At 44.5% G+C, this 25,763-nt stretch overlaps 1 protein-coding gene across 1 annotated transcript in view; it reads left to right on the top strand.

Annotated features, from left to right (window-relative positions):
• Positions 1 to 213: 213 nt before the first annotated feature.
• LOC142764735 (endothelin-converting enzyme homolog) overlaps positions 214 to 25,763 on the top strand; it is a 243,876-nt gene continuing 218,326 nt past the window's right edge. The window contains exon 1 of the mRNA XM_075865264.1: positions 214 to 717. Coding sequence (XP_075721379.1) covers positions 221 to 717 — 497 coding nt within the window. The 5' untranslated portion in view covers positions 214 to 220. The remainder of the gene's footprint in view (positions 718 to 25,763) is intronic.

The following is a 25,763-nucleotide window of genomic DNA, read 5'->3' as shown; positions in this document are numbered from 1 at the left end:
ACAGGCTGTCTTGATTTATTTCAGTTCTTGTTTTAGTGAAAATTTTCTCACACGAAGAGTCACTTGAAAGGGTAGTGCGGGTTGCCTTTTCTTCTTGTGCTGCTTTCGTTACATTGTTTTGTCTTTGTTTTTCATCACGAATGTGAGCCTAATGACCAGTTCGTTGCAATCAAGGTTTCGTTCGTTCACTGTCATCATGCAGGTACAAAATCCAGATGGAATGCGCTTCGCCGAAGTTTGCCAAGTGCTGCACAATGAGCAGCTCAGCCTACTCGTCGCCTGGGAGCTTCTTCGGTCACTGCTACCACTCACGTACTCTAACGTAGCTACGTACTACGAGGCAGAGTCTTTGAACCAGATGTGCATGAAGGCTGTTGCGCGAGCCATGGAGGTGCCACTTCTCTCGTGGTACCTATTTAAGGAGGTGTCGCCTGGCACACTTGTGAAGGCCACCGAAATGGCTAACTACGTCCGTAAGACTATCATGAGTGAAATCGAATCCGCCACGTGGCTGGATAGCTCGACCAGGAAGATGGCCATCACCAAACTGTACTACATGCAGATCCACGTCGGGTACCCAAAGTACTTCGCTACGCCCAAGGAGATGGAGAGATTCTACCACACCTATCCGGATATCGAAAACAGCTTCCTCCAGCCATGGAAGGAGGCCATGCAAAAAACTGTAATATGGATGACTACAAACAGCAGCAGCTTCTGGTGAGTTGCCTCCCGCAGCCAAATTGTACTTCTTGGAAACGGCCAGTAAGACTCACCAATATATACACGGAGCCATTATTTCTTTCTTTAACGGTAGTTTAATGGTTATGACCTCAATTGATAAGAATTAGCTTGCAGAGAAAAACCACTTCGATTCGTGGAATCTGGACCCACAAACTTTTGATGACAGAACCGATACATTACGAAAGGAGCGCTCTCCTTGTCCACTTTGTGCGTGTAGGGTACACGTGTGCCTTATACCAAGAAATGTTAGCCAGGGTCTCTCGTAGCAAAGGGGGTGAGTGCTCTCTTTGCCAAAACGCAGGCATGTGATCTTCGCACGATGTGGTGGCACATGACCCGTTATACCTCACATACTACCTGAAAGAAATCAAGTTTGCTGGGACGAAATGCTCGCCATGATAGTAAAAATAATGGGTTCGTTCTTAATTAGGACACAACCCTGTTGCGAAAACCGATTTCACTGAGTACCTGCGTTCAGCACCGTGCCTGATTATGGTCCCAGCATTGCGCTTGTACCAGCGCCGTCCAGCGCTGGTACCAGCATGAACGGTGGTCTTGGGGTCCCAGTACCAGCGCCTCCCAGCATTCGTAGGCACTAGGTACTCTGCGCAAAATGGCTTCACAGAGTGAAAACGGCGGATGCCCATTCGCCATAAATAAATAAATATCGAATTGAAAGAAGCAATTATTCGTTCATCATCATCATCATCATCAGCCTGACTACGTCCACTGCAGGACAAAGGCCTCTCCCATGTTCCGCCAGTTAACCCGGTCCTGTGCTTGCTGCTGCCAATTTATACCCGCAAACTTCTTAATCTCATCTGCCCACCTAACCTTCTGTCTCCCCCTAACCCGCTTCCCTTCTCTGGGAATACAGTCAGTAACCCTTAATGACTAGCGGTTATGCTGTCTACGCGCTACATGCCCTGCCCATGTCCATTTCTTCTTGATTTCAGCTATGATATCCTTAACCCCCGTTTGTTTCCTAATCCACTCTGCTCTCTTCTTGTCTCTTAAGGTTACACCGACCATTTTTCTTTCCATTGCTCGTTGCGTCGTCCTCAATTTAAGCTGAACCCTCTTTGTAAGTCTCCAGGTTTCTGCTCCGTAGCTAAGTACCGGCAAGATACAGCTGTTATATACCTTCCTCTTGAGGGATAGTGGCAATCTACCTGTCATAATTTGAGAGTGCTTGCCAAATACACTCCACCCCATTCTTATTCTTCTAGTTACTTCAATCTCGTGGTTCGGTTCAGCGGTTATTACCTGCCCTAAGTAGACATAGTCTTTTACAACTTCAAGTGCACTATTACCTATCTCGAAACGCTGCTCCTTGTCGAGGTTGTTGTACATTACTTTCGTTTTCTGCAGATTAATTTTAAGACCCACCTTTCTGCTCTCCTTGTCTAACTCCGTAATCATGAGTTGTAATTCGTCCCCCGAGTTACTCAGCAATGCAATGTCATCGGCGAAGCGCAGGTTACTAAGGTATTCTCCATTGACTCTTATCCCTAACTGTTCCCATTCTAGGCTTCTGAAAACCTCCTGTAAGCACGCGGTAAAGCATTGGGGAAATTGTGTCCCCCTGCCTTACACCCTTCTTGATTGGTATTCTGTTGCTTTCTTTATGAAGCACTATGGTAGCAGTTAATCCCCGGTAGATTTCTTCCAGAATGTTTATATATACTTCATCTACGCCCTGATTCCGCAGTGTTTGCATGACGGCTGATATTTCTACTGAATCAAACGCCTTCTCGTAATCTATGTAGGCTATGTATAGTGGTTGGTTATACTCTGAGCATTTCTCTATTACCTGATTGATAGTATGAATGTGGTCAATTGTTGAGTAGCCTGTTCGAAATCCTGCTTGTTCCTTTGGTTGATTGAATTCTAATGTTTTCTTTACTCTGTTAGCAATTACCTTTGTAAATAGCTTGTATACTACAAAGAGCAAGCTGATCGGCCTGTAATTCTTCAAGTCCTTGTCATCTCCTTTCTTATGTATTAAGATGATGTTAGCGTTCTTCCAAGACTCTGGTACTCTTCCCGTCAGGAGACACCACGTAAACAGGGTGGCTAGTTTTTCTAACACAATCTGTCCTCCATCTTTCAGCAGATCTGATGTTACCTGATCCTCCCCAGCAGCTTTGCCCCTTTGCATACTTTCCAAAGCTTTTCTGACTTCTTCTATCATTACTGGTGGGGTGTAATCTGGGTTACTGCTACTTCTTATAGTATTAAGGTCGTGGTTGTCTCGGCTACTGTACAGATCTCTGTAAAACTCCTCCGCTATTTTAACTATCCTATCCATATTGGTAGTTATTTTGCCTTCTTTGTCCCTTAGGGCATACATCCGACTTTTGCCTATCCCAAGTTTCCTCTTCAATGCTCTGACACTTCCTCCGTTTTTCAGAGCGTGTTCAATTCTCTTCATGTTATACCTTCTTACCTCGCATACCTTACGTCTATTATTCAACTTCGAAAGCTCTGCCAGTTCTATTTTGTCTGTTGTACTTGACACTTTCATGATTTGACGCTTCTTAATTAGGTTCTTCGTTTCCTGGGAAAGCTTGCCAGTGTCCTGTCTAAATACCCTGCCTCCAACTTCCACTGCACACTCCGTAATGATATTCGTCAGATTATCATTCATTGTATCTACGCTAAGGTTGGTTTCCTCACTAAGAGCCGAGTACCTGTTCTGCAGCGACACTCTGAATTCCTGTACTTTCCCTCTCAGTGCTAGCTGATTGATTGGCTTCTTGCGTATCAGTTTCTGTCGTTCCTTTTTCAAGTCTAGGCGAATTCGAGACCGTACCATTCTATGGTCACTGCATCGTACCTTGCTAATCACTTCCACATCCTGCACGACTTCAGGGTGTGCACTCATTATAAAGTCTATTTCGTTCTTATTTTCGCCATTAGGGCTCCTCCATGTCCACTTGCGTTTTTCTCGTTTTCGGTAGAAGGTATTCAAAATCCGTAAATTATTGCGTTCTGCGAATTCTACTGCTCATTCACTTTCAAAACAAAAAAATGAAAAAGAAATACCCACGAAAGATTCAAACTTGTGACCTTCGAATTCCAATCCGAGTACTCTATCCACTAAGCCATGGCTAAACATGTTTGTTTGGTTGTAAAATCGCTATTAATCCTAAGAACATGCCCTTCCACCCCATGTTGACAATTAGCAGAGCCAAGATTGACATGATATTCATTTCCAAATAACAAGCGCCTTTTCATTCGACAGTGCCGAATGGCTGCGAGGCACCGAATGACGTGCAGATATTGGCAAGAGCACAATTGTTTTCGAAGAATCTACATAATAACTCTGAAAAATCTCAAATTGACTAGAGGAGCAGCTGCAAATTGTCGGCTGTTGCTGCCAATATTTTTTGTCCTTTGATAGTCACTTCTCGCACTTGGTACTGGTCAACATATACAGATGATTTAAAATGACTTGGTCGGTACTTATGCTCGCACACGATTAAATATTATTTTTTTCGTACATCCGGTGTGCCAGTGTACAGATTTACAGTTACATTAATACCTGCAACTAAGAAACCACCGAAAAAATATTAATGCAATCCGCTGAAAAGTATGCCAGCGGGGTAGTTCACTAAGGCGTATCAAATTACCAACTTAAAATTGCCTGTCCTAACATACGAGACATAGAAGTACAGGCTACTGTGCTCGGAAGGGAGCTTTCAGTGACAGCTTTCGTTGCTAAAAGCAACACACATCGGTCGTCTTGGCTCCTTGCACGGGCACCGCACACGCAGAGAAATGGTTGATTTAGGCTCAAGGATATCTGAACTGTACTTTGAAGTCTTTTCTACGCTTTATATTTGTGCCTACTTCAAGCGAAAAGCACCGGTAGCATATACACCGATGCGGCCAGCCCAATACGCCTGAAGCGCGAGACAGACGTGCGATTTTCTCTGCGATTTGGCGTGCGGTGCGACGATGCGACTGCCGGAGTGGTGACGTTTCGTGACGTAGCATCGCGTCGCACCACCGCATAGCTGGTGCGGCGAGCATCAAACCGGTCAATATTTTCGTCGCAGCATCGCACCGCGCATGGCAGCAGCCAATCACAGCGCGAGCATGCGAGTGGCGTCGCGATGCTAGTGGCACCCTCTCCCTGTCGCCGCTCCCATCACCCCTGGTTCAAGGCTCCAGGCAAGTCGATGAAGCGGTGCGAGTGTGGATTTGCTGACATCGCCGACTGCGGCGGCGTGACAAACATCGAGTACATATTCCTGGTGACGTGATATCATTACGGATTGAATAAAGTGATGCTCGAAGTGTGCCTTTTCTGCAAGACAACGCCCGTTTTGAAACCGCTAGTGAGATCGGAGATTGTGAGCAGCGATGCAAGGTCATTTCGCAAGTAAACACAGCTACCAGCGTCTCTGCGCTGGCTTGCTTCGCTTCCACCTTTGCTCTTCACATCGATGGCATCGATAAAGTAATAATGTATGCTAATGCATTTATACGAGCGCAATTCTTGATAGTGTTGTCAAAAACAAGCGCTGGATGACGAGCTCACGTGTGAACGGTGTAGGCGACGGCCGGCGCCCGCTATGCTAGGCCTACATGTCGGAGTCGTGAATAATCAGCTGTTGTCGCGGTTACGACATGCTTGTCGTTCACGAATGCCATTTAATAATTATTTTTATAGAACGAAGCGTGGCTGTGCAATGTTGTTTGTTGTGAACCTCATTACGAGGATACCAAGTCGTTCGACCCTGCATGCCGAGGCGCCGCATGGGGGTGGAGCCTGCCGCTGATAGTTCCTTTGCCCTCGTGTGTCCCGAAACGTCGCATGCGGCACGCCGCACCATGCGACGCGGCATGCCGCATCGCACGGAAAATCGCACGTGTGTCTCGCGCTTAATGCTCGCTGGGACGGGGCACTGGGTAAGGCCGCTATCGACGCAGCTGAATTACGACGCTTGAAGTTTCTGCATTTTAGCTTCGCAACATTTCTAACTGTTACTCTAACTGTACATGAAGTAAGTATAAGGTCAATCATTGCAAGACACGCATTTCCAGGGTGGCGATTGCGAGCGACAGCTATTTTGCCGGCCACCGCTGGCAGTGCGCAGAGGGCGTGCCAGTTTACAGATTTGCAGTTACATGAATTCCAACAACTGAAAGAATGCCCAAAGAAATACTAATGCAATGCGCTGAATACGTATGCCAGGGAGTCGGTTCACGAAGGCGTACCAGATTATCAACTGGAAATTGCGTATTATTACATATCAAAGAGAAGTATCGACTAAGTGCGGCCGACAGCTTTCGGTGACAGCCTGCGTAGCTGAAAGCGCGACGCATCGATCGTCAGCGCTCCTTTTGCAGACATTGACACAAGGCAAAATAGTGGATATAGGTTCATGTATGTCTAAGCTATACTTCACAGTTATTATAACAATTTAAAATTGTGTGTATACTAAGCAAGAAGCGCCGGTAACACACACACAGACGCGGCCGGCACGACGGGCATAATGCTCGCTGGGCCGGGCACTGGGTACAGCCGCTCTCGACGCGGTGAGTATTTGCACCACAAAATTTACGCGTGCACGGAATCTGTTCAGGTAGCATCTATCCGTGCCATCAAATCAAGAATTTTATATTCAACGACGTCGAAACACATCACGGCCTACGCTACGTAAATGTGCACGCTGCGCTGGTAGAAACAGTGCGTGGTCCAGTATTCACCAGCGCGTTCCAGTGAAAATTACAGCGCTTCCAGCTAACCCCAGTGTGAACCAGCATCACAGTGGTTAAGTGTGCGCCCCCTACCAGTGTGACACAGCTATTTTTCAGTGCGCCCAGCGAAGTACCAGTAAATAACAGCGTATAACAATGTCTCCAGCATGTACCAGAGCCAAAAAATGTACTGGCATCGCACTGGGGATGCCATTTTTGACAATAGCGGTAGAATAGTGCTCATGACCTGAATGATAAGAATCAGCTTGCAGGAAAAAACCATTTTGATTGATGGAATCCGGACCCACAAACTCTAAATGACAGATCCGATACTTTATGAAAGGGGACGATCTCCTCGTCCATTTTTTGCGTGTAGGGTATACGTGAGCCAACTACCCAGAAATGTTGGCAAGGACCTCTCGTGGCCAAGGGGGTGAGTGCTCTCTTTGCCAAAACACAGGCATGCGATCTTCGCACGAGGTAGTGTCACATGACCCAATATACCTCACATACTACCTGAAAAAAAATCAAGTCTACCGGGATGTAATGCTCGCCATGATAGTAAAAATATCGGGATCGTTCTTTATTTAGAGACAACCAATGAAACCGACAAAGAAATAGACTAAGAAAAACATCTTTATTGTGGGCATTATATTCATTTGTTCACTATCACCATTGTAAAGCGTTGGGGTTCATTGCACGTTTTCCATGCATGAGTATAATTCTTAATTGATCAGTAGCTGTTGGCTGCTGGGCTCTCGAGCTAAATGAGGGTCACCCTAACCAATACCTCATAATACTTATATATGCCGGGTGTCCAAGCTATCTTTAGCCAAGGGCCCCACCGCGGTGGTCTAGTGGGTAAGGTACTCGGCTGCTGACCCACAGGTCGCGGGATGAAATCTTGGCTGCGGTGGCTGCTTATCCGATGAAGGCGGAAAGGTTGTAGGCCCGTGTGCTCAGATTTTAGTGCACGTTAAAGAACCCCAGGTGGTCGAAATTTCCGAAGTCCTCTACTACAGCGTCTCTCATACCCATATGGTGGTTTTGGGCGTTAAACGACGCATATCAATCAAGCTTTAGCCAAGGGTTAAAAATGCAATGTTTGAGGTTGCTGGGTGAAATTATTTTCGCATTGCTGACAAGCACTTTGCGCACCATAGGCATTTTTATTCATAAATAACTTGTTATTTACAAATAGCTGGCCCGGACTCGTGACAAACTCAACCATTACGCGCGCAAACTGGCTGGCAATAAGCCAAGAAACCACCGCCGACTTGACGACCTACTGCTACTAGGGTGGCTATAATGGGGAGGTGTGATGAGCGCGGCGCTTTTTGCTTGCCGAGGAGGGGCCACTCTGCCCGCCAATGCCTCTAGGGGCGCCGATGCCATCGGCACGGGTAATGTGTAGCTGGTGTGGCGCCCTTCGCTGGGTTTGCTTCAGTCGCACGGGAATTTTTCGTTAGGAGTTGCACTGTCTTACAACTATGTCGTCGATCAATGTTTGCGTAGAGTCTCTCTGAAATGTCCAAAGGTGTCAACAACAACAAAATGACTCACCGTTGGTGCTTTGTGCCTGGCTGCAACACTTGATCTTATAAATCTTCGGCAAAAAATGTTTCCTTTTTTCGAGCGGCCACGTGCAGCGGGCTGCTCTACAAATGGATTTGCGCTATTTTAAGAGCAGACAAACAGCTTGACGAGAACTCTGCGGTGTGCGAGGAGAGAGAGAGAATTATTTTAATTGGAAGCTGGAGAGGTTTGCCTGATTTTTCACCTGACTGGCTACTCCAGTTGCCGGGTGATGACAGCGATATATACAATGATAAACACACAACATATACAGTTACATACACGCAAACAGTCACATAACACATAAAGTCAGTCACACGCACTGCACTATTTACAACGTTTCGTTGAAGCATGTGGCCCGTAAGAACGTCAGTAGCGCTTTTGTAGAAGTCTGTAGATACCTGTCCCTGCTTTGGTTGGACTTGTGCACCTATTATGGTGCACTTTACAGATGAGTCATCTGGGCGTTGCACTGCCAGCGGAAAATGCAGAAACCTTCAGAAGGCTTGTCTGCTCTGTCTGAAAAAAAAAGACTAAGCGGCCACTAGCAAGAACAGCTGCACAACGACTGAAATGGGTAGTTTATATGTCGAAGAAAAAGAAAATGAAGCTGCTTACCTTACAGGATGCCCTAAGGAAAATGCAATAAAAGACTTTGCTTAGTACCGCATCTGTCTAAGAGGAAAAGTTACACTCCCATTAGGTTGTTATACATTAATTAATAATAGCTTCTTAATTCTTTCAGCTGAAGCTTCTTCCAAAAAAGCAAGAGGCTGTGATGCACGCTTGTTTTGACACTTTCAAGCGGAGGTCTTTGCCGGGATATAACTACAATAAAAATGGCTTCTTGAGAGCATAAATCACAAAATGAAAAGTATGCGACTATACAGTCGCAATCTAACATGCTCATACGAGCATGTTAGATCACGCAGAGTCTTTGTACTACCAAGCCGTGCTTGCCTCCAGAAATAATTTTAGGTATGTGATTGTATACACCAAGGTATATGTGCAGTATAGAGATCATTCCTAATGTTATTTTATTGACAGGAATTCGCTTCTGCCTATAAGTTTAATTCCAAACTCCTGAGCTGTCTGAAGGCCACACTTCAAAACATGGATGAAATAAAGAGGCACGGTGGCACAGCAGTCGATGAAATGAATCTCTCTGCTCACCTGAACATGCAGTCGTCCAGCAATATTGAAGGTTTTGTCGACCGTGTATGGAACCAGGTATAAGTGTGGCAGGAAGTTCGTCAATCAGGCAGCTAGTGCTGCTCACTTTATTCGGTGAGTCACATTTATAACACGCTACGGGAAACGCCCCTTATATTAATGAGCGATAACATCTATAACAATCGTGTCACGCCCCTTAAGCTTATCATGTGTGGCGCACGAGTACGGCGCGATGTGTTACATTCTCTTTCCTGGGGAATACAAAGAAACTGCAATTATATACACATGAGGGAAACGCGATTGCTTGAGTTGATATTTAGAACAGATGAAGAATGTATGTACACATAAGACCACAGAGAGTTCAAGCAATTTGTTGAAAGTTTTGTTCATATTGTAGTCATTGCGGTGGTCTTTGCTATCTCAGCGACCTCCTGGGCGAGGGCGTTGGGCCACTCGATGTGCCCTTGGTAGTTAAGTCATTATTTGGCGCTATTTGCTTGACATGCTGCTCAGCTGTTGAACTACTTGGTTCTGTGTTGCTCCCGTTGGGAACGAAGTCGGGCTGCAAGGCTTCTCTACTAGGTAGTAAGTGTTTGCGGTTGCGCTGGACGCAGCGCCCTTCCTGGGTGATTACATGGTATGATTGAGGATATGGTGACTGCTTCAGAACTTGGGATTTGGTGGCCCACGAGCTGTTCTGGATGCGCACCACGTCACCTTCACGGAGTGGAGCGAGCGGCTGTGTGGCTGATCGAGTCTGACGATGCTTGACGATTCGATGGGAAGGGCCACAACTGGTAGTCTGGTAGCCTTCTCCGTAGCCGAAGACCCTGGGGCATCTCTTCGGGGGCTTGTCCACATTTCAAAGGAGAGGTTCTGTAGGCCCAAAAAGCCTACTATAAATGCTGTTTAGCTTCGGTAGCTTTCTTCAGGAGACTCTTCCCCACCTTCACCCTCTTTTCGGATAGTCGATTAGAACGCAGAAACCCTGGACTTAAGGCAATGTGCCTAAATTCGTAAGTACGCGCAAATAAAGCAAATTCATGGCTCGAAAATTGAGGACCATTGTCAGATAGCCCCTCTATAGGTATTTCATAGCGCGCAAAAATTTCACTAGTCGCATCAACGATGGTCCTTGCAGTTGTGTCACTGAGACAAGCGACCTCCGGGATGTTTAATAACGCATTGTAGACGCACAAGTAGGACTTCCAGCCAAAGCAAAAGATGTCTATGCCTACGCAATATCATGGCTGGTCAGGCAAGGGGCGCATCATAGGTGGTTCCTTTGGCTGGTTGTACGCGTATTTTGTGCATGTTCGGCGGCGAGGAAAAGGCCCGTCATAGTAAAGTTTCTTTCCTTTAAAGAAAAAGAACGTGTGCTGAAGTCTTCTGGCAAGCTAAAGGGAAGCAACTTTGGAATCAGTAAAGACTATTCACCCAAAGTCAGGCTAGAGAGGTAAAAATTGATACAATACACTAAAGGAAAGAATGCGGATTTTAAGGTTCGTTTCAATGAGTTATTAATGAATGACCAAATATTCTTGTATAACAGTGCTGAAGATAGAGTTGCGCCAAGTCGTAGATAGCAATCACCTCGACACGCCGTTTTCCTGACAAAAGAATTCAGAAAAAATGAACTAACGTGCATCGTAGTTAACTGTCGCAGTTTGAAAAACAAAAAGACAGAATTTTTTCGTTATTAGACATGACTAAACCACACATAGTTTTTGGCACGGAATCTTGGCTCGATACCACCATCGCAGACCATGAATTCTTTCCGTCGACCTATGCAGTATACCAAAGGTACCGCACGGTGCACGGAGGTGGTGTATTCCTAATAATCCATAACAGTATCAGTAGCGCTCGTATTTATGGTGTTAGTTACCTGCGTGAATCTGTGTAGTGTAAGGTTATGCTGAGTGGTGGCTCAACTGTGGCTGTTGGTTCCTTCTACTGGCCCCCTAGTAATACAGCACCGGAGCCTTTATTTACTTTAAGCAATATTTTGTCAACCCTAAATACAAAATGCATAATGGTTGCCGGTGATTTTAACCTACTCGATGTTGCATGGTCCTCATTCAAACCGATAATTCCCACTGAGTCACTGCTACATTGAACTATTCAAGAAATCGTGAATGCCCATCAGTTATATCAGATTGTGACAGCCCCCACGAGGGTGTGCAGTACTAGTGCAAACGTATTAGACCTGTTTTTTGCAATGATCAAACGCTTGCTTCCTCTGTTGTTACAGTACCAGGTATTAGTGATCCCGAAGTTGTCCTTGTTATAATGTGCTTTGCTGTAGCTCAACAACGAGCTTCGGGGCCCAGAAAAGTGTTCTTATATGAGAAAGGAGACTACGCTTCTATTTCAACAAAACTAGACGCTTATATACCTAAGCTTCAAGAACTATGCTCGTGTTCTGACGTGAATAGGCTGTGGAATGAGCTAAAAACAAAACTGTTATTTCTAACTCAAACTTTTGTACCATCGCGAGTCATATCAGCCAAACAACGAAATGATAAACCATGGCTAAATAAGGAAGTCCGAGTGCTCATAAACAGAAGAGATCGTCTCTATTGCTAATATTGTAACACATCAGACCTTGAAACATACAAACAGATGAAACTACTTGTTAAGAAGATAACCAAAGACCTTAGGAAAGCAGAGAGAGCATAGTTGAGTGATCTGAGCATTAAGGTGAAAACTAACCTGAAACTCGTCTGGAAATACGTTAAAAGAAAGACAAAAGTTTCTGGAGGTGTTCCTGATATAAACGATGGTACTAAATACTTGTCGGACAGTACAAGTAAAGCTGAATGCTTTAACCGGTACTTTCAGTCTTTGTTTTCGGTTTCGTCAGCGGTTCAAACTACAATGTGCAACACGATAACGTTATCGCAAATGGCGGAGTTTGAAATTCCAGAAAAAGGTGTTGCATCTGTTTTAAAAAACCTTAGTGCAAACTCGGCATCAGGGCCAGATCAAATCTCAAACTTCATTTTAAAGAACTGTGCCCTTTCAATTAGCCCATTTCTTACAGCTGTATTCAGAAATTCTTTATTGCAGGGTGCATTACCTGATCACTGGAAACAAGCAGATGTAATTCCTATTTTTAGGAGTGGTGACAAGTCAAGCACTTGCAACTATCGGCTCATTTCATTAACGTGTGTGTCTTGTAAGAAACTTGAGCATATTATATACTCGAACTTGGCAAAGCATTTTCAGACCAACAACTTTTTCTGTCCAACACAGCACGGTTTCCGGAAAGGGTTTTCCTGCGATACGCAACTCGTAGAATTTACACATGGCACCACCGCAACGTTAAATTCCGGTAGCAAAATTGATTGCATATTTTTAGACTTTAGCAAGGTTTTTGACACTGTTACACACTCGCTCGTGTCTCAATATACCGTGTCTCAATATATCTGCTAACACACTGGCATGGCTACAAGCTTATCTCTCATGCAGGAAACAATGCACAATCATCGATATCGCGTCGTCGTCACATGTAGACGTCATTTCAGGAGTGCCACAAGGCTCCGTCTTGGGGCCGCTTATCTTTTTAATTTACATCAATGATCTTGCTAAATGCGTGGACAGTCAAGTGAGATTTTACGCAGATGACTGCTGCATATATCGTGAAATTAAGTGCCCTCAAGATTCCGAACAACTGCAGAAAGACCTTGACTCAGTAATATCATGGTGCAGTACGGGGAAAAGGCAGCTTAACGTGTCAAAGTGCTGTGTCGGTAAGTTTACCAAGAAAAAGCAGCCATTTATCACAAATTACTTCATGGAAAGGATACCATTATCTATGGTAAATAAATACAAGTATCTTGGCGTTGTCATCAACAGCACACTATCGTGGAGTGATCATGTTCGCATGGTATCAGTTAAAGCCAGTCGCGTGCTGAACTTCCTACGGCGCAATTTCAGAACCGCCCCCTCTGTTTTTAAACAAGTTCTTTACGTGTCAAATGTACGCCCGATTTTAGATAATGCTTGCACTGCCTGGGACCCGGCCACAAAGTTAAATATTGATGCATTGGAGCGCATTCAGAAACGTGCCGCCAGGTTTGTGATGGGTGATTACGACTTCACCAGAAGTTCTGGCGAAATTGTTAGTTCACTTGGTTGGCCGTTACTCTCCTCAAGGCGTAAATATATCAGCTTATGTCTTTTGTACAACCTAATAAACGACAAAACTGGGATCAATAAAAACAAATACATCAGACCACCAACATACATCTCAACACGACGGGACCATTCTTTGAAACTGTGTGATATATGTGCCGAACATCAACGTATGCAAATACTTTTTTTTTTCTAAAACTATTCACGAATGGAACAGTCTTCCAAAAAACATTGTGACCGCCCCTTCCACAGCGTTTCCTTCCCTTTTAAAGGAGTATGTGGTCACACAAAGATATTGTATGCGGTGATTTAGGCATTTTTGATTTGTTTTTATTTTTGTGTGCCGTGCGATTCAATTTGTCCTCGCTGATTTAAATGTACTTTGAATTTGTAGACCTCCCTACAACAATGCCCCCAGAGGGCGCTGTAGGTATAAGTATAAAGAAATAAAACATAGAAAGAAGAGCTTTGATTGATTGATATGTGGGGTTTAACGTCCCAAAACCACCATATGATTATGAGAGACGCCGTAGTGGAGGGCTCCGGAAATTTTGACCACCTGGGGTTCTTTAACGTGCACCCAAATCTGAGCACACGGGCCTACAACATTTCCGCCTCCATCGGAAATGCAGCCGCCGCAGCCGGGATTTGAACCCGCGACGTGCGGATCAGCAGCCGAGTACCTTAGCCACTAGACCACCGCGGCGGGGCCTAGAAAGAAGAGCGGAATTCTTCCAATAGGTCCAGAAGCTGGGAACGCTGGCTCGGCGTAAGGTTGTGGGAATGGAGAGACCGAATACATCATCGGATGATGAAGCAGATGTCGAAACAGCCCTAAACGTACTGGAACTTGAGCAGTGCAAATCATCGGGTTGATCCATAACTTGTGCGTCTTCGATGGGTTCCACGCTGCCGAGACATTCTTCTCGCAACAACGTAATGCTGTACGGGGATGAGTTCGCAACAAAAATAATGGTGCTGCCGTGAGTGAGTTGCACAGTCACGAAAGGAACCAGCAAGCCTTTTCTGATGAAACACGATGAGATGGTGACAGGAGTGCAGTGGTGTCAGAAAGGCTTGCGCAGTAGACTGACACCGCCACGGACGAGTTTGCAGGCACATGGGTGTCGTCTCTGCCGAGTAACTTGCTTGCAGCAGATGGACTGTCGGCCGGCGTCAAAGAAGGGAATTGTGTGATTTCTATTTCTGCTGGTGCGCGATGAATGACGACGTCGTGGCGGGAGAGAAAATCCCGTCCTAGGATGATGTCTTGAGAGCATGAAGGAAATATGATGAATTCAACCGCATACATCACGTCCTGAATCATAAGACGGGCTGTGCACATCGCTGTAGGGTGAATGCTTTGGGCGCTGGCTGTGTGGAGGGACAGCCCGGAAAGTGGCGTGGCCACTTTGCGCAGTAATCGGCTATCGGCTAAGTTTTGCGTCCATGACGGATGCGTCGGCTCCAGTATCTACAAGGGCCGATGTACGAACGCCATCCACAACTACGTCTCTCACGTTCGACGGGCTTTCCTGAGGGCTTCCGCAGTTCGACAGCATCGCAGCCCTTGCCTCGTGGTCTGCGACAACTAGTTTTCCTTGTCGCTCTCGAGTGGACGAGGCCACATCGGCGACAGTGAGTGACGTCGCGGAGATGGTGAACGGCGGGTAGACGGAGCGGGGTGGGACGACGATGACATAAGTGGTCGTTGGTCATAAGAGTGGCTTGATTGGTTAGGAAAGTTGGAGGCGACTTGCGGTTGCTGCGCACAATTGCAATAGCGTGCTACGTGACCGACGCAACCACAAGCGAAGCATATGGGGTGATTGTCAGCAGTGCGCCATCGGTCTGCGGGTCCCATCCATGTCGCAGAACGCGATGGGCGAGCCGGCTGCTGTTATGAGGGCATGATGGGCGTCACTAGGGGCACATGGGTGATGTCGGCGTAAGTAGGCCACACAGTTTCTCCGAAGGCCTGGGGCCTCGCGATGGTTTGGGTGTAACTTAGGGGGCAAGCCAGAGAAACCAGTTGGGGCGGCCTGGCGACAACTTAGGCGTAGCTTAGTGGTGCAGACACAGGAGGAGGCTGGTGGTATTCAGGAACGACCCTCGCGATTTCCTGCTGAATGGCTCGGCGAAGTGGAGGTAGAAGTGTACTTGATGGCTGTTGAACGTGTTGCGGCGAAGCAAAAGCCGGTAAAGAGACCTGGCGGCCAACTTCCTCACGCACGAATGACTTGATTTCGGCGAGCAAGGTTGCGCGGTCAGGAACTGCTCACAAAGCCGAGAGATCAGCATCACGTGGTGGTGGTCGACGGGTCATCAAACGCTGCCACGGCAGCTCGTCATAACTTTGGCATAATGTAATGACTTCTGACACAGTGCGAGGGTTCTTGGCCAGGAGCATGGTGAAGGCATCGTCGGCGATGCCTTTTAGAACATGGGTGATTTTGTCAGCCATGTTCAGGTCGACTTTCTTGCACAAGTGAAGGATGTCCTCGATGTAACTTCTGAAGGACTCGCCGGTCTGCTGTGCTCCTTCACGTAAACGCTGTTCGGCTTGCAGCTTACGAACGGCAGGCGAACACGTCGACGACAGCGGTTTTAAAAGCAGACCAAGTCGGGAAATCAGATGTGTGGTTGTTGTACTATATGCCGGCCACACCCGCAAGGTAGAAAAACAGGTTGCCGAGTTTACCTGCCTCATCTCAATGATTGGGGATGCTGACGCGTTCATACATGGCGAGCCAGTCCTAGACGTCGGTGCCATCCGCGCCGGTAAAGACAGGAGGGTCGTGGATGCGGGGGACACCGGGACATGGCGTCGGCATAGGAGGAAGCGTTTGCTGAGCGGCGTTTGGTGCATGGTAGAAGGCATGGTACGGGACCGAGGCTCCAAAGGCATAGAATGCGAACCGAAGATGTTTGAAGGGCACAGAACTCTCAGCTCTCTCCACCAAATCGTTAAGGCGTTTATTGGCGGACACTCGTCGATGATGCACGACAGTGGCAGTCCCTAAGTAACGCAGAATGCTGTCCCAACGTTGAATGAAAGCGCCCAGATGTCAGTCAGCAACGTCGCCTAAACGCGCTTAACGTCCTCTTTTTTGATCACACGATAACGTAGCTTGTAACATTCAGGACGATACGGCAACGTCCAGGATCACATTTTCAACATCACGGCAATCTTTTCGCAACATAGCAGCTACGTAATGGCAACATTCGAGCAACGTGATGTCAACATACGAGCAACGGGATGGCAGCATACTAGTAACGTGATGTGAACATTGCTGTGTGACGTGTTGACTTTCATGCGACGTGCGCAGAAAATATATACTACTGTGTGTGCGTTATTATTAAAGGCATGTTGACTTGTTACGGGAACCACCCTGAAGCTTCTGGCTAAGAAAAAAGCTCTGGTAAGGTGCGAAAAATTGCATTAATTTTGTCCATGCAGAAAAACTGTTTCCTAACAGCTCTTTATGTATGCATTCGTACATGCATAAAGAAGTGGTGTTGAACGTCCAAGCTACAAAATTGTCCAAACACACTTGTGCATGCCAGTTAGGCCAAAAAACACACTTTTCAAATCCCAAAGCTTCCAACTCATGTGATATAAATACTGCATTTTTAGAGCATTGAAAAACGCGGTTTTGCTCACTGTAAGCAATGATTACAATGAGTGAATATGTGTTGAGGGCGCAGTATTTTTACGTGCGGAATTGCAGCAATCATGAGGACATGCAGTCACACAGCTTAGGCAGGAAAGAACAAGCTGAAGTGCATGAACGCCATAAGAAAGAGAAAAAGAAGACATTTATTTATTAAGAATACTTATTTCTTATTTATTTGTCGTTGTCACAGAGCAGACAAGGATGTGAGTGTTACAAAACACATTTTAAGCATTCAGTAGTAAATATGAACAAGGCACGTTGCAAGTTTTTTTATACTATATCGCTGGGTCATAAAAAACAAATACAGGTGCGAAATGAAAACACAACTTGCTTATAAAATCTTAGCAAAAGTTTGACGAAAAAAGATTTTATCTATAGTATTTACAATATCAGTGGGAAAGTGAATAGGCAAGGAAGAAGACACTGGCGAAACTGCTATGTGTTAAATACATAGGAGGACACGAATACCAATGATAGCCATTGCCTTGTCGGTAATTTTCCAATAGTGATACATGCATTGTATACAATGATGGTTGCCACTGCTCTTGACTGTCTTTGTCATAATTTCATTTACAGAGACAATATAGCAGCATTGAAAAACTGGCGTATTCCACTCAGGTACAACTTGTTTTGATGTAGCCTAAAAGGTTCAAAACAAGAACTTGTTTTTACCAAAACAGAAAAACCTACTGATATCCATGTATCAAAACATGTTCCACATCAAAAGAAGATTATGAGTTTGAAAGCAACTAAACTTCATGATTACTGCCTGACACGCATTCAGTGAAAAGCGGCTCATTAAATGTGGTCGAGTAATTACATAAAAAATACGCCTTTGATAGTTAAAGTAGCCGACACCCGGTCAGAAAATGCGAAACGCGATCAGTGGAGCAACTTCTCAGTGTAATACGTGCAAAACAGTGACCTCTAAGCCACAATCAAGCGAGAAATATTGATCACGAAACGAATGCACAAGGCATGTAACTATTTTCTGTTCAGTTCATTACCAAGTTATTGTTCTTTTGTTCATTGAATGATTAAACTGCCTTGACACAGTTATTCTTGTTCATTCAGTACGGATTCTATTAATTTGTATCTAGACGCGAGCTCAAGTTACCTTTAGGTTGTTATGCACTGCTCTGAATAACTCTAGTATTTTTCATTTATGCATCTATTGTGTTGTGTGAGCCACTAATTTTAACTTTTCAACTTTTTTGGATTTGCAGTAAATGCAGCTTCCAAGTTGATACTTTTTAGCGAGTGGTTATGCGCATCTTTGGAAAAGTGGCAAAGTACTTTCACTTGTTTGCGGAAGCCGTTAAAAAAAGTTGACTTTTGAAGGTATTCAAAACGAGTATTATGACCGAGCACTCTATTTATCACAAAATTATAACACCATAAATGTCTACTAAGGATACACATACAATCATACTTGTGGGCACAGGAACAACAGCAGGCACAGGAAATGCAGTATTTTAGAGTAGAATGGCAAATAGACACGAACCTGCATCACCATCAGCGAAGCAACTAACAGGCATACCGCCACAACAATTCACAAGCCCAGTGGAGTTCACATATGCAAACTGAGCAGCATGTTGAAGTTGCCAGTCTGTGCTCAAGACTTTGACAATGTGGTTTGACTTGAGTGAACAAGCTCGCCAGGTCAGGGTACGTCCAAGAAGGGTACACTGTCGATGATTTCGGCAAACAGAATGTGCACAGTGATGGCTGTGACGACCGTGGAGCAAGCCATGATGCGAGGCAATTGATTGGAAATGAGGGCCTGCATTATGAAGAGAAAGTGATTAGACCCATACTAGTAGCTTATCAAGCAAACAGAATAATTAAATGGGAACACTTCTCTAAAAAATGCCGAGAATAGGCTGACAAAATCTGTCTGCAACATCCTATGAGAGCTGTGCCAAGACTGACAGAAAGCTATGTAACAATCCAGCAGTGAATAAACACAGCAGTGAAGAAACTTAAATAGTGCAGAGATGAAATTTGTGAAGCTTTATTGAGGAGAATGATTGGCTCCTTACTCACTAATGATGGCGAAAAATTCAACATTTCGAGCTTATTTACGGTCTTATTTTAGTTCTTCAGCTCAAACATATTCAGTCTACCTAGTTATTTTTAGGGTGGCAATGTTAGTTGAGTTAATTAATACAAACGATGCACAAAGAAAATTGTTAGTAGTTTAAAATTGCCACATAATATGGTGCTTACCATACAGATGGCACTCACAGCGTAGTATTTCTTTCTGTCACTCTTCATCAGCTGCATTGGTGGCAAAGTAAGATGAAATTCTGCTGCTCATTTTTTTCTTCCGGCACGTGCACATGTACCTAAAACAAAATAAAAAGATTTCATCGAAAACATCAAAATTAAATTATCAGCATGTTTTTCGGTACACCACAGTATGCAGCAGAGTTATAACTAAGGAGCAGATGTAAAAGTGTTCCAAAAGACAGGCCAGTTCATGATTAAAAGTGTAGACTCATACTTACCACAGCAGGATATAGCATGAACTACATAGACGTTTCACCAAATATGCAGCTGGCATCCTGAGTATTCCATGGCACCAAATGAGTGGAGGTTACACAGTTTTGCTGCTTGTCTCGTAAGTCACTTAGTATGCGGCCACGGTTGTTATAGCGTGCTAACGTGCCACACTATTGAATCACGACTCGAGAAGATTTCTCTTGCCCCACTTCTGTTCCCGAGCTAGCGTTGTCTCATTGCTGAAGTCGAAGGTATGTCCCGTCGTCGAGCAGTGTTCTACGAGTTTTGTCTTATAATGCGTGGAATGGGTGGCTTTTTCAATGTCTCGTTTGTGCTCTTTGAGCCCTGTTGGTCGCTCCCTGCCTATTTCACTCATGCATGTGGGTTCGCATACATCCCTGATCAGCACTTGCAGTCATATAAATGGAAAATATGGTTGGCGAATTGCAACGAAGCCATTAACGGAGCAGGTTTATCAACGACACCCAGAAACACATGCAAAAGAGATCAGGGAGTGTGCCGCGAGAAAACCCAAAATTCATTGTTTCTGTACTTTACGTTGAAGGTTTTTTAGACTCTGTTGGTATAGAACTTCGTTCACTGGGAATTAAAACAATTTTCAAGCCTCATTGTACCTTGGTAAACATGCTCTCTAAGCCCAAAGACAGCACTTCTGCGAATGATCAAAACTTGGTTGTTCACAAGTTCCTTTGCGGTGGCTGCGACACCATTTATATTGGCGAAACTGGCCAATAGTTTTAATTGACCAACAGTGGTCAATGAGTTTTAATGAACACAAAGGGGGCATCACAAAAACCACGCATTTTCAGACAAAACTCATCAAACACTGCTTGAAAATGGGGCATGCCTTCGACTTTCGTAATTCGATGACGCTGGCTCGGGAACAAAAGAGAGGGAAGAGAAAGCTTTTCGAGTCGTGGTTAGGCCGTCGTGACCAGCCGGCGTGCAACAACAACCATGGCCTCCGACCGGATGAGTAGACACATACGAGACAATCAGTGAATCCGGTCACCTCCACACATTTGGTGCCAGTGCACACTGAGGATGCCACTCACATAGGTCTGTGTAGATTCGAAAGTCAGAATACGTATTATAATCACTAAGGAGCAGAGTTTTTTTCCATGTTGATTTAGCATATGTTCAAATATTCCCCGAAAAAAAATTTTTACTCAAACAAAAACAAATATTTACAGACTTGCTTTCTATCTTTGTGTACATAAGGCCCTCCTGAGGCAAAATATACATTGCTACTCAGCATTCATGCCATGCGTTGACTACCTATAATCTACCATCCTATAATTATGGTAGTGCCAGTGAACTGTTTTCTTGGAAATTGTTATCTATGCGTCTTTTCTATTTGGCTACACCACTTGTGTTATTTCAAGAAGTGCAACCGTTGACTACCACATTTTTGGTTAGTAGTTAGCTCAAGGAGTGCTGCTCACTCTATCAGATTGCTCTTTCTAAACTTAAAGCATCAAAACAAGCTTCACCCAATTTCATCCATTTGCCTTAAGTGAAATTTACCAAATTATTTAGATTAGGACAAACTTAGTTTTTTGCTTTACACTTTGTCGTATAAGATAAAAAAATTATGTACTTCCTCGTCATGAAGACACTGTATCAGTGGCTGCGCAGAGGCATTCCCTCGAATATCATGTTAAGCTGCAAATTCACAACAAAACATGCCTAACTCACGTGCAATGCCTAGCCTTCACTATACTCTATACTGGTATAACGTAGCAGCATTTCGCCTCGTGCAAAGCAACAGAATAGCTGCATTTTACAACATTTGGTTTACAACATACCGTCTCTCCGACACTCAAATTACTCTAATATACATCACTCCATAATGCCTCTGTCGGAGCTTAAAGCACAAGGAACAAAAACAGGAAAAAAAGACAAAAGCATCAAAATTTCTCTTGAGAGCAGCTTGTTTTCTGATAAACCCTTTAATTTCGGTGTTTTTGCAGATCTGCCTGTTTTTTTGAAACATCGCTCGCAGGCTGCAGCGGCACACCAGTCTATGTGAGGCAGCACCTTCATTGGTATGATGTCAGACGTCCCTGTGGCATGATGTTAGACGTCCTGTCCTGCTACTTCCCTTTCTCCACTTTTACTTTACATCGTGCACTCTTCCTTCAACGGAAGTGCTAAGATGGCCCCCTTTTCGGAGATTTATTCTGCAGCCGGTAGCATTATTCTCTGCCTGTGCTATTCATATTAGTTCTAGGAACCCTACAGGGGGAATGTAGTGAGTTGAGAGCCACGAGCGACAGTTGGTGAGGTTTCCAATCCCGTTTCAGGGGATGCTAAATGTCACCTCCTCTACTTGATCACGTGGCCACTAGATGTGGCAGTTTGTAAAAAACACCAGAGCAGATCACACGTGCTCCAGCGTTACCTTTAACAGTGGACCCCTCTGCACATATACTGCGGGTGTTGCGCATCGTTCGTTTGATACTTACGTCGCTACATACAGACGCTACCCGGAAAACTATTTTTTACTACTTCCTGGCTATCATTACACAAAGCCTCTTTTTTTGCCTTGCAGTGAGGGAAAAAGTGGTGCTCTCGTGGGCATGAACACCGGAAGAAATTTGCCAGCCAAAACATTACTAGCCTCATGCATCGCTGCACATACGTATTGGTTACCACCTTCTTTTCCTTTCTCACATAGCTACTTGAAACCTTTAAAAATATGAATGGGGATCGGGGTGGCATTGTTCATGATGCGGTGCAATTGTGGTGAGCCAACAAAGGGAAAGATGGGGTCAAGCAGCGCAACATTCATACTTTAGAGGGCGGTCTCACACTTAGATACACGAATGCGGTGCTCAGATTTAGTGAAACATATGAGAGTCAATTCTTTTAGCTATAAAATTAGTTCCGCTTGTACCGTAATTATTATGTAAGACAGATGCAATTTACACCAGCTGAACTTTGAATAACTAATCTATTGATATCATATTCACGCAGATTTCTAATCCAAAAAGTGGGTATTTAATTTTATAAGCCTTACGCAGTATTCAATTCAGTGTGAAAAGTTAATAATATTCGCGTGCTCCTACAAAATAAACAGCACAGTACACATAGTCGGGAAAGTTTACAGGCCTTATCAAGCGTGAAAAGTGTCTGTCGCTGTCTACATAAGTGCTCAATAAAATCATTTGTTGACATCATAGATCACCGAAATTTTTGCAATCATGACGTCATTAAGTGACATTGCCACTTGGTCTAAATTGGGCAGATCCCCGAGAAACTGACAAACCGCATGAGGTGCAGAAAGCTTTTGGTGAGGGAATACAGACGACCGAGAAGCAGAAAAGGATGGCTGCTTCAGCGTTCAAATCCTCCAAGACAAACGCATATGGGATCTTGGGAGTATTTTTGGGACAGAAATTTCACACCCCACCTGCGCACTTACTGGGCTTTCACGGTCGATGGTAGACCTGTCAGAATCTGATCAGTTTGTACACATGGTACTGCAGATATTTTCAATCCAGTTTTAGAACAGCACCACAGTGGTGTGGTATACGAAGTGATCACATGAAACGATTGCTTCATTAGTGCTCACCTATGTGACTCATAGCACTAGCATGAGATATGGCTATCCCGAAAGCTCACGCTCACTCCTTTTTTTTTCAAGGTTCCAATTCTTTTGTTTCAAACTTAAAATTGCCTCCCCCCTCCCACCCCCTTTGTGCGTTTACCATCTTGAGTGTCTGGACAGCACGCTAGCTGATTGGGACCCTTGGCTTAGCGAGTGGAAGCTGCAAAACCAGTCCGGGTATTGCATTTGTCATTTGGGAGGTGCATGGGAATAAGCGGCTCACACATTTGTGGCTGCACCCAGTGAGCACTCGAAGAAGTTCATTGGAGAAATACGCTTGAGTGTGTCTACGTTTCCTGCGAACGTCTCATTTTCTAGGTGTCGATGGTGGCCGATGCTGAGAGTAAATGCGTTATGTCCCGCTATGGTGAGTGAAGCCCGGCTGCCTAGAAAGTAAGATATAACAAGAACTACATGAGCGGACAGATTCTTTGCCAAAGCTTAGCATTGCTAGATGTAAATGGTGACCATCTTGTCTATTTCGTGCAATTCAAGCTTAATTCCTGCTACCTCTCTGCTAGACCAGTCACTGCCCACTACAACAAGCAAATGGCATCGCATCAATTATCTTCTAGGACACAATGATCATTCACAATACATGTGTTATTGTAAATTTAGAGCAAGTATTACGCAAGCAAACACATTTTTATCAAGATGTTAGCATACTGAAAATATTGCTTCCAAACCTCAGAAAGCATTAGGACAGTTGACGTTTGTTTTGCTGCGCGTGGCTGGGAACGCTATAGAGCTCATGCAGCCATCCGCACTTTTTGCTGCAGTCAGGGAAATATGGCTCATTAACTCACAGTTTATAATATAGTTACTGCACACATGCAAGTTTGTTTTCCACCAACTTGCCCACAAACTATCCACAAACTTGTCAATGGGCCCTTTTCCAGTCTGAAAAGCGCCTCTATCAAGGTCATAGAAATTGAAACTGGGGGTCCATATCCTCTGAAGTTATGCACCATGCACTGTTAAAAAAATCTTGTGGCCTTAGTATTTTTCAGGAATGATTTGCAGACGATTCAAGCTACCTCTCAGTTAGTAACTGTCGCCACTCTGTGCAACGTTTATAGAAACTGCTTCGCCTTGTGACCTTCCCTCCTCTCCCAAGAAAAAAAAAACGTGACGCGCGTTACGTCGCCGCCCGGTCACATGTGCAGACCAGTCTCTCGAAAAAGATCCAATGTTATACTACCTGTCAACCAGTCTCTTTGGGACACACTCTGGCAAACATTCCTGACCTCATTGTGAAGGAAAGACCACCAGGTAATGTCCTACGAGTTTCAAAAATAGAATAAGGCAAGGTCAAGTTCTCTGTGTACTTCAGAAACGCTTCTGCAGTCCCCTGGCTACAAAGGCAAGCAGCCGAGCAGGTCCTGGAATTCTCGGCACAATTGCCAAACTACTTGGACAGGATTTGTCGCATGCTTTGTTCTCTTCTTCTTTTCTGTCAGTCCGTCTCCTTCTTTTTTCTTTTTTTTTTCAGCAGCCTCTTGGCGTTACTTTGTGTATTGGAGACGTAGCGACTAAATTTGCCCACTGGGCTAGACACTTAATTCTAAAATCTGGAGAAATAACCCATACGTGTTTCGGTGGCATAGTCATGTTTAGCGGCATCACTTTTGACAAACGTCAGAACTGACACAAGACAGCTTCATGGTTCCTTTCACAGATGACGCCACCACCAAAAAATGTTTGCAATATTTATTATTTGTTGAAAATCTTTTGAGTCAAGCGCTGCTACGCAAAGTTAATGATCACTTGTAATTACAAATTCTGTGATAATTGTGAATTAGCAATAAAAGCAAAAAAGTAAACTTGCACAAAATTGGCAAGCAAAAAATGAGCTAAATTCACTCTGCCTTACAGTTTTCTAATTAGGTTATAACAATTATCTCTGCATAGAAAGGCATGCTGCTTCAATATTGAAAATTTCAGATTTTCTTATTGGACAGTTTTTCCACATTGTCGGTAATGACTGAACAAGTGGATCCATAAATTTGTGAACTCAAGCAGTTATTATTCATGAGCTATTCGTCAGAACGTGAAACAACTTCACGTTCTGACGAAAGAACGTGAAGTTGTTTCACGTTCTTTCGCGTGAGGCTAGGGTTTGAAAACCCTAGCCTCACGCTTGCAGGAACCACAATGTGCAGGAAAATGCGCCGGTGCATAAAGGACAGAATTAGGAGCAAGAACTTCCTGTGAAAAATAAACTCTCGGCATATTTGCCAGCACATTGTGGTTTCCGAAAATATGAGGCTACGTTTTCCAATGTATCCATTCTTGGAAAGAGTAATGATACCTTGGCACATGAAATTATGCAAGCATTCTACATTAAAAAAAGAAGGGAGATACGCATACTAGTGTTACTTCTGTTGCTCTGCGTGGTGGGAAATTTCGTTTCTTAGAATCTGTTTTTGTTGAGTGGCTTTTTTGTCATCATTCTTTTGTTGTCCATCTTATTGCATGTTTTTGACTAGCATGTGAGGCAATGTGCACGCGCATGGTTGCTACGCTTATATACTTCGCCGATTTTTCCAGAATAAATTTGGTTCCGAGTGATGCCTTTCCTGTTCTGTTCTCATTTTTGTTCCCCGATA

The sequence above is a fragment of the Rhipicephalus microplus genome, chromosome 6 (genome assembly GCF_043290135.1).
Source record: "Rhipicephalus microplus isolate Deutch F79 chromosome 6, USDA_Rmic, whole genome shotgun sequence".
Taxonomy (NCBI): Eukaryota; Metazoa; Arthropoda; class Arachnida; order Ixodida; family Ixodidae; genus Rhipicephalus; species Rhipicephalus microplus.
This window is presented reverse-complemented; position numbering and strand designations above follow the sequence as displayed.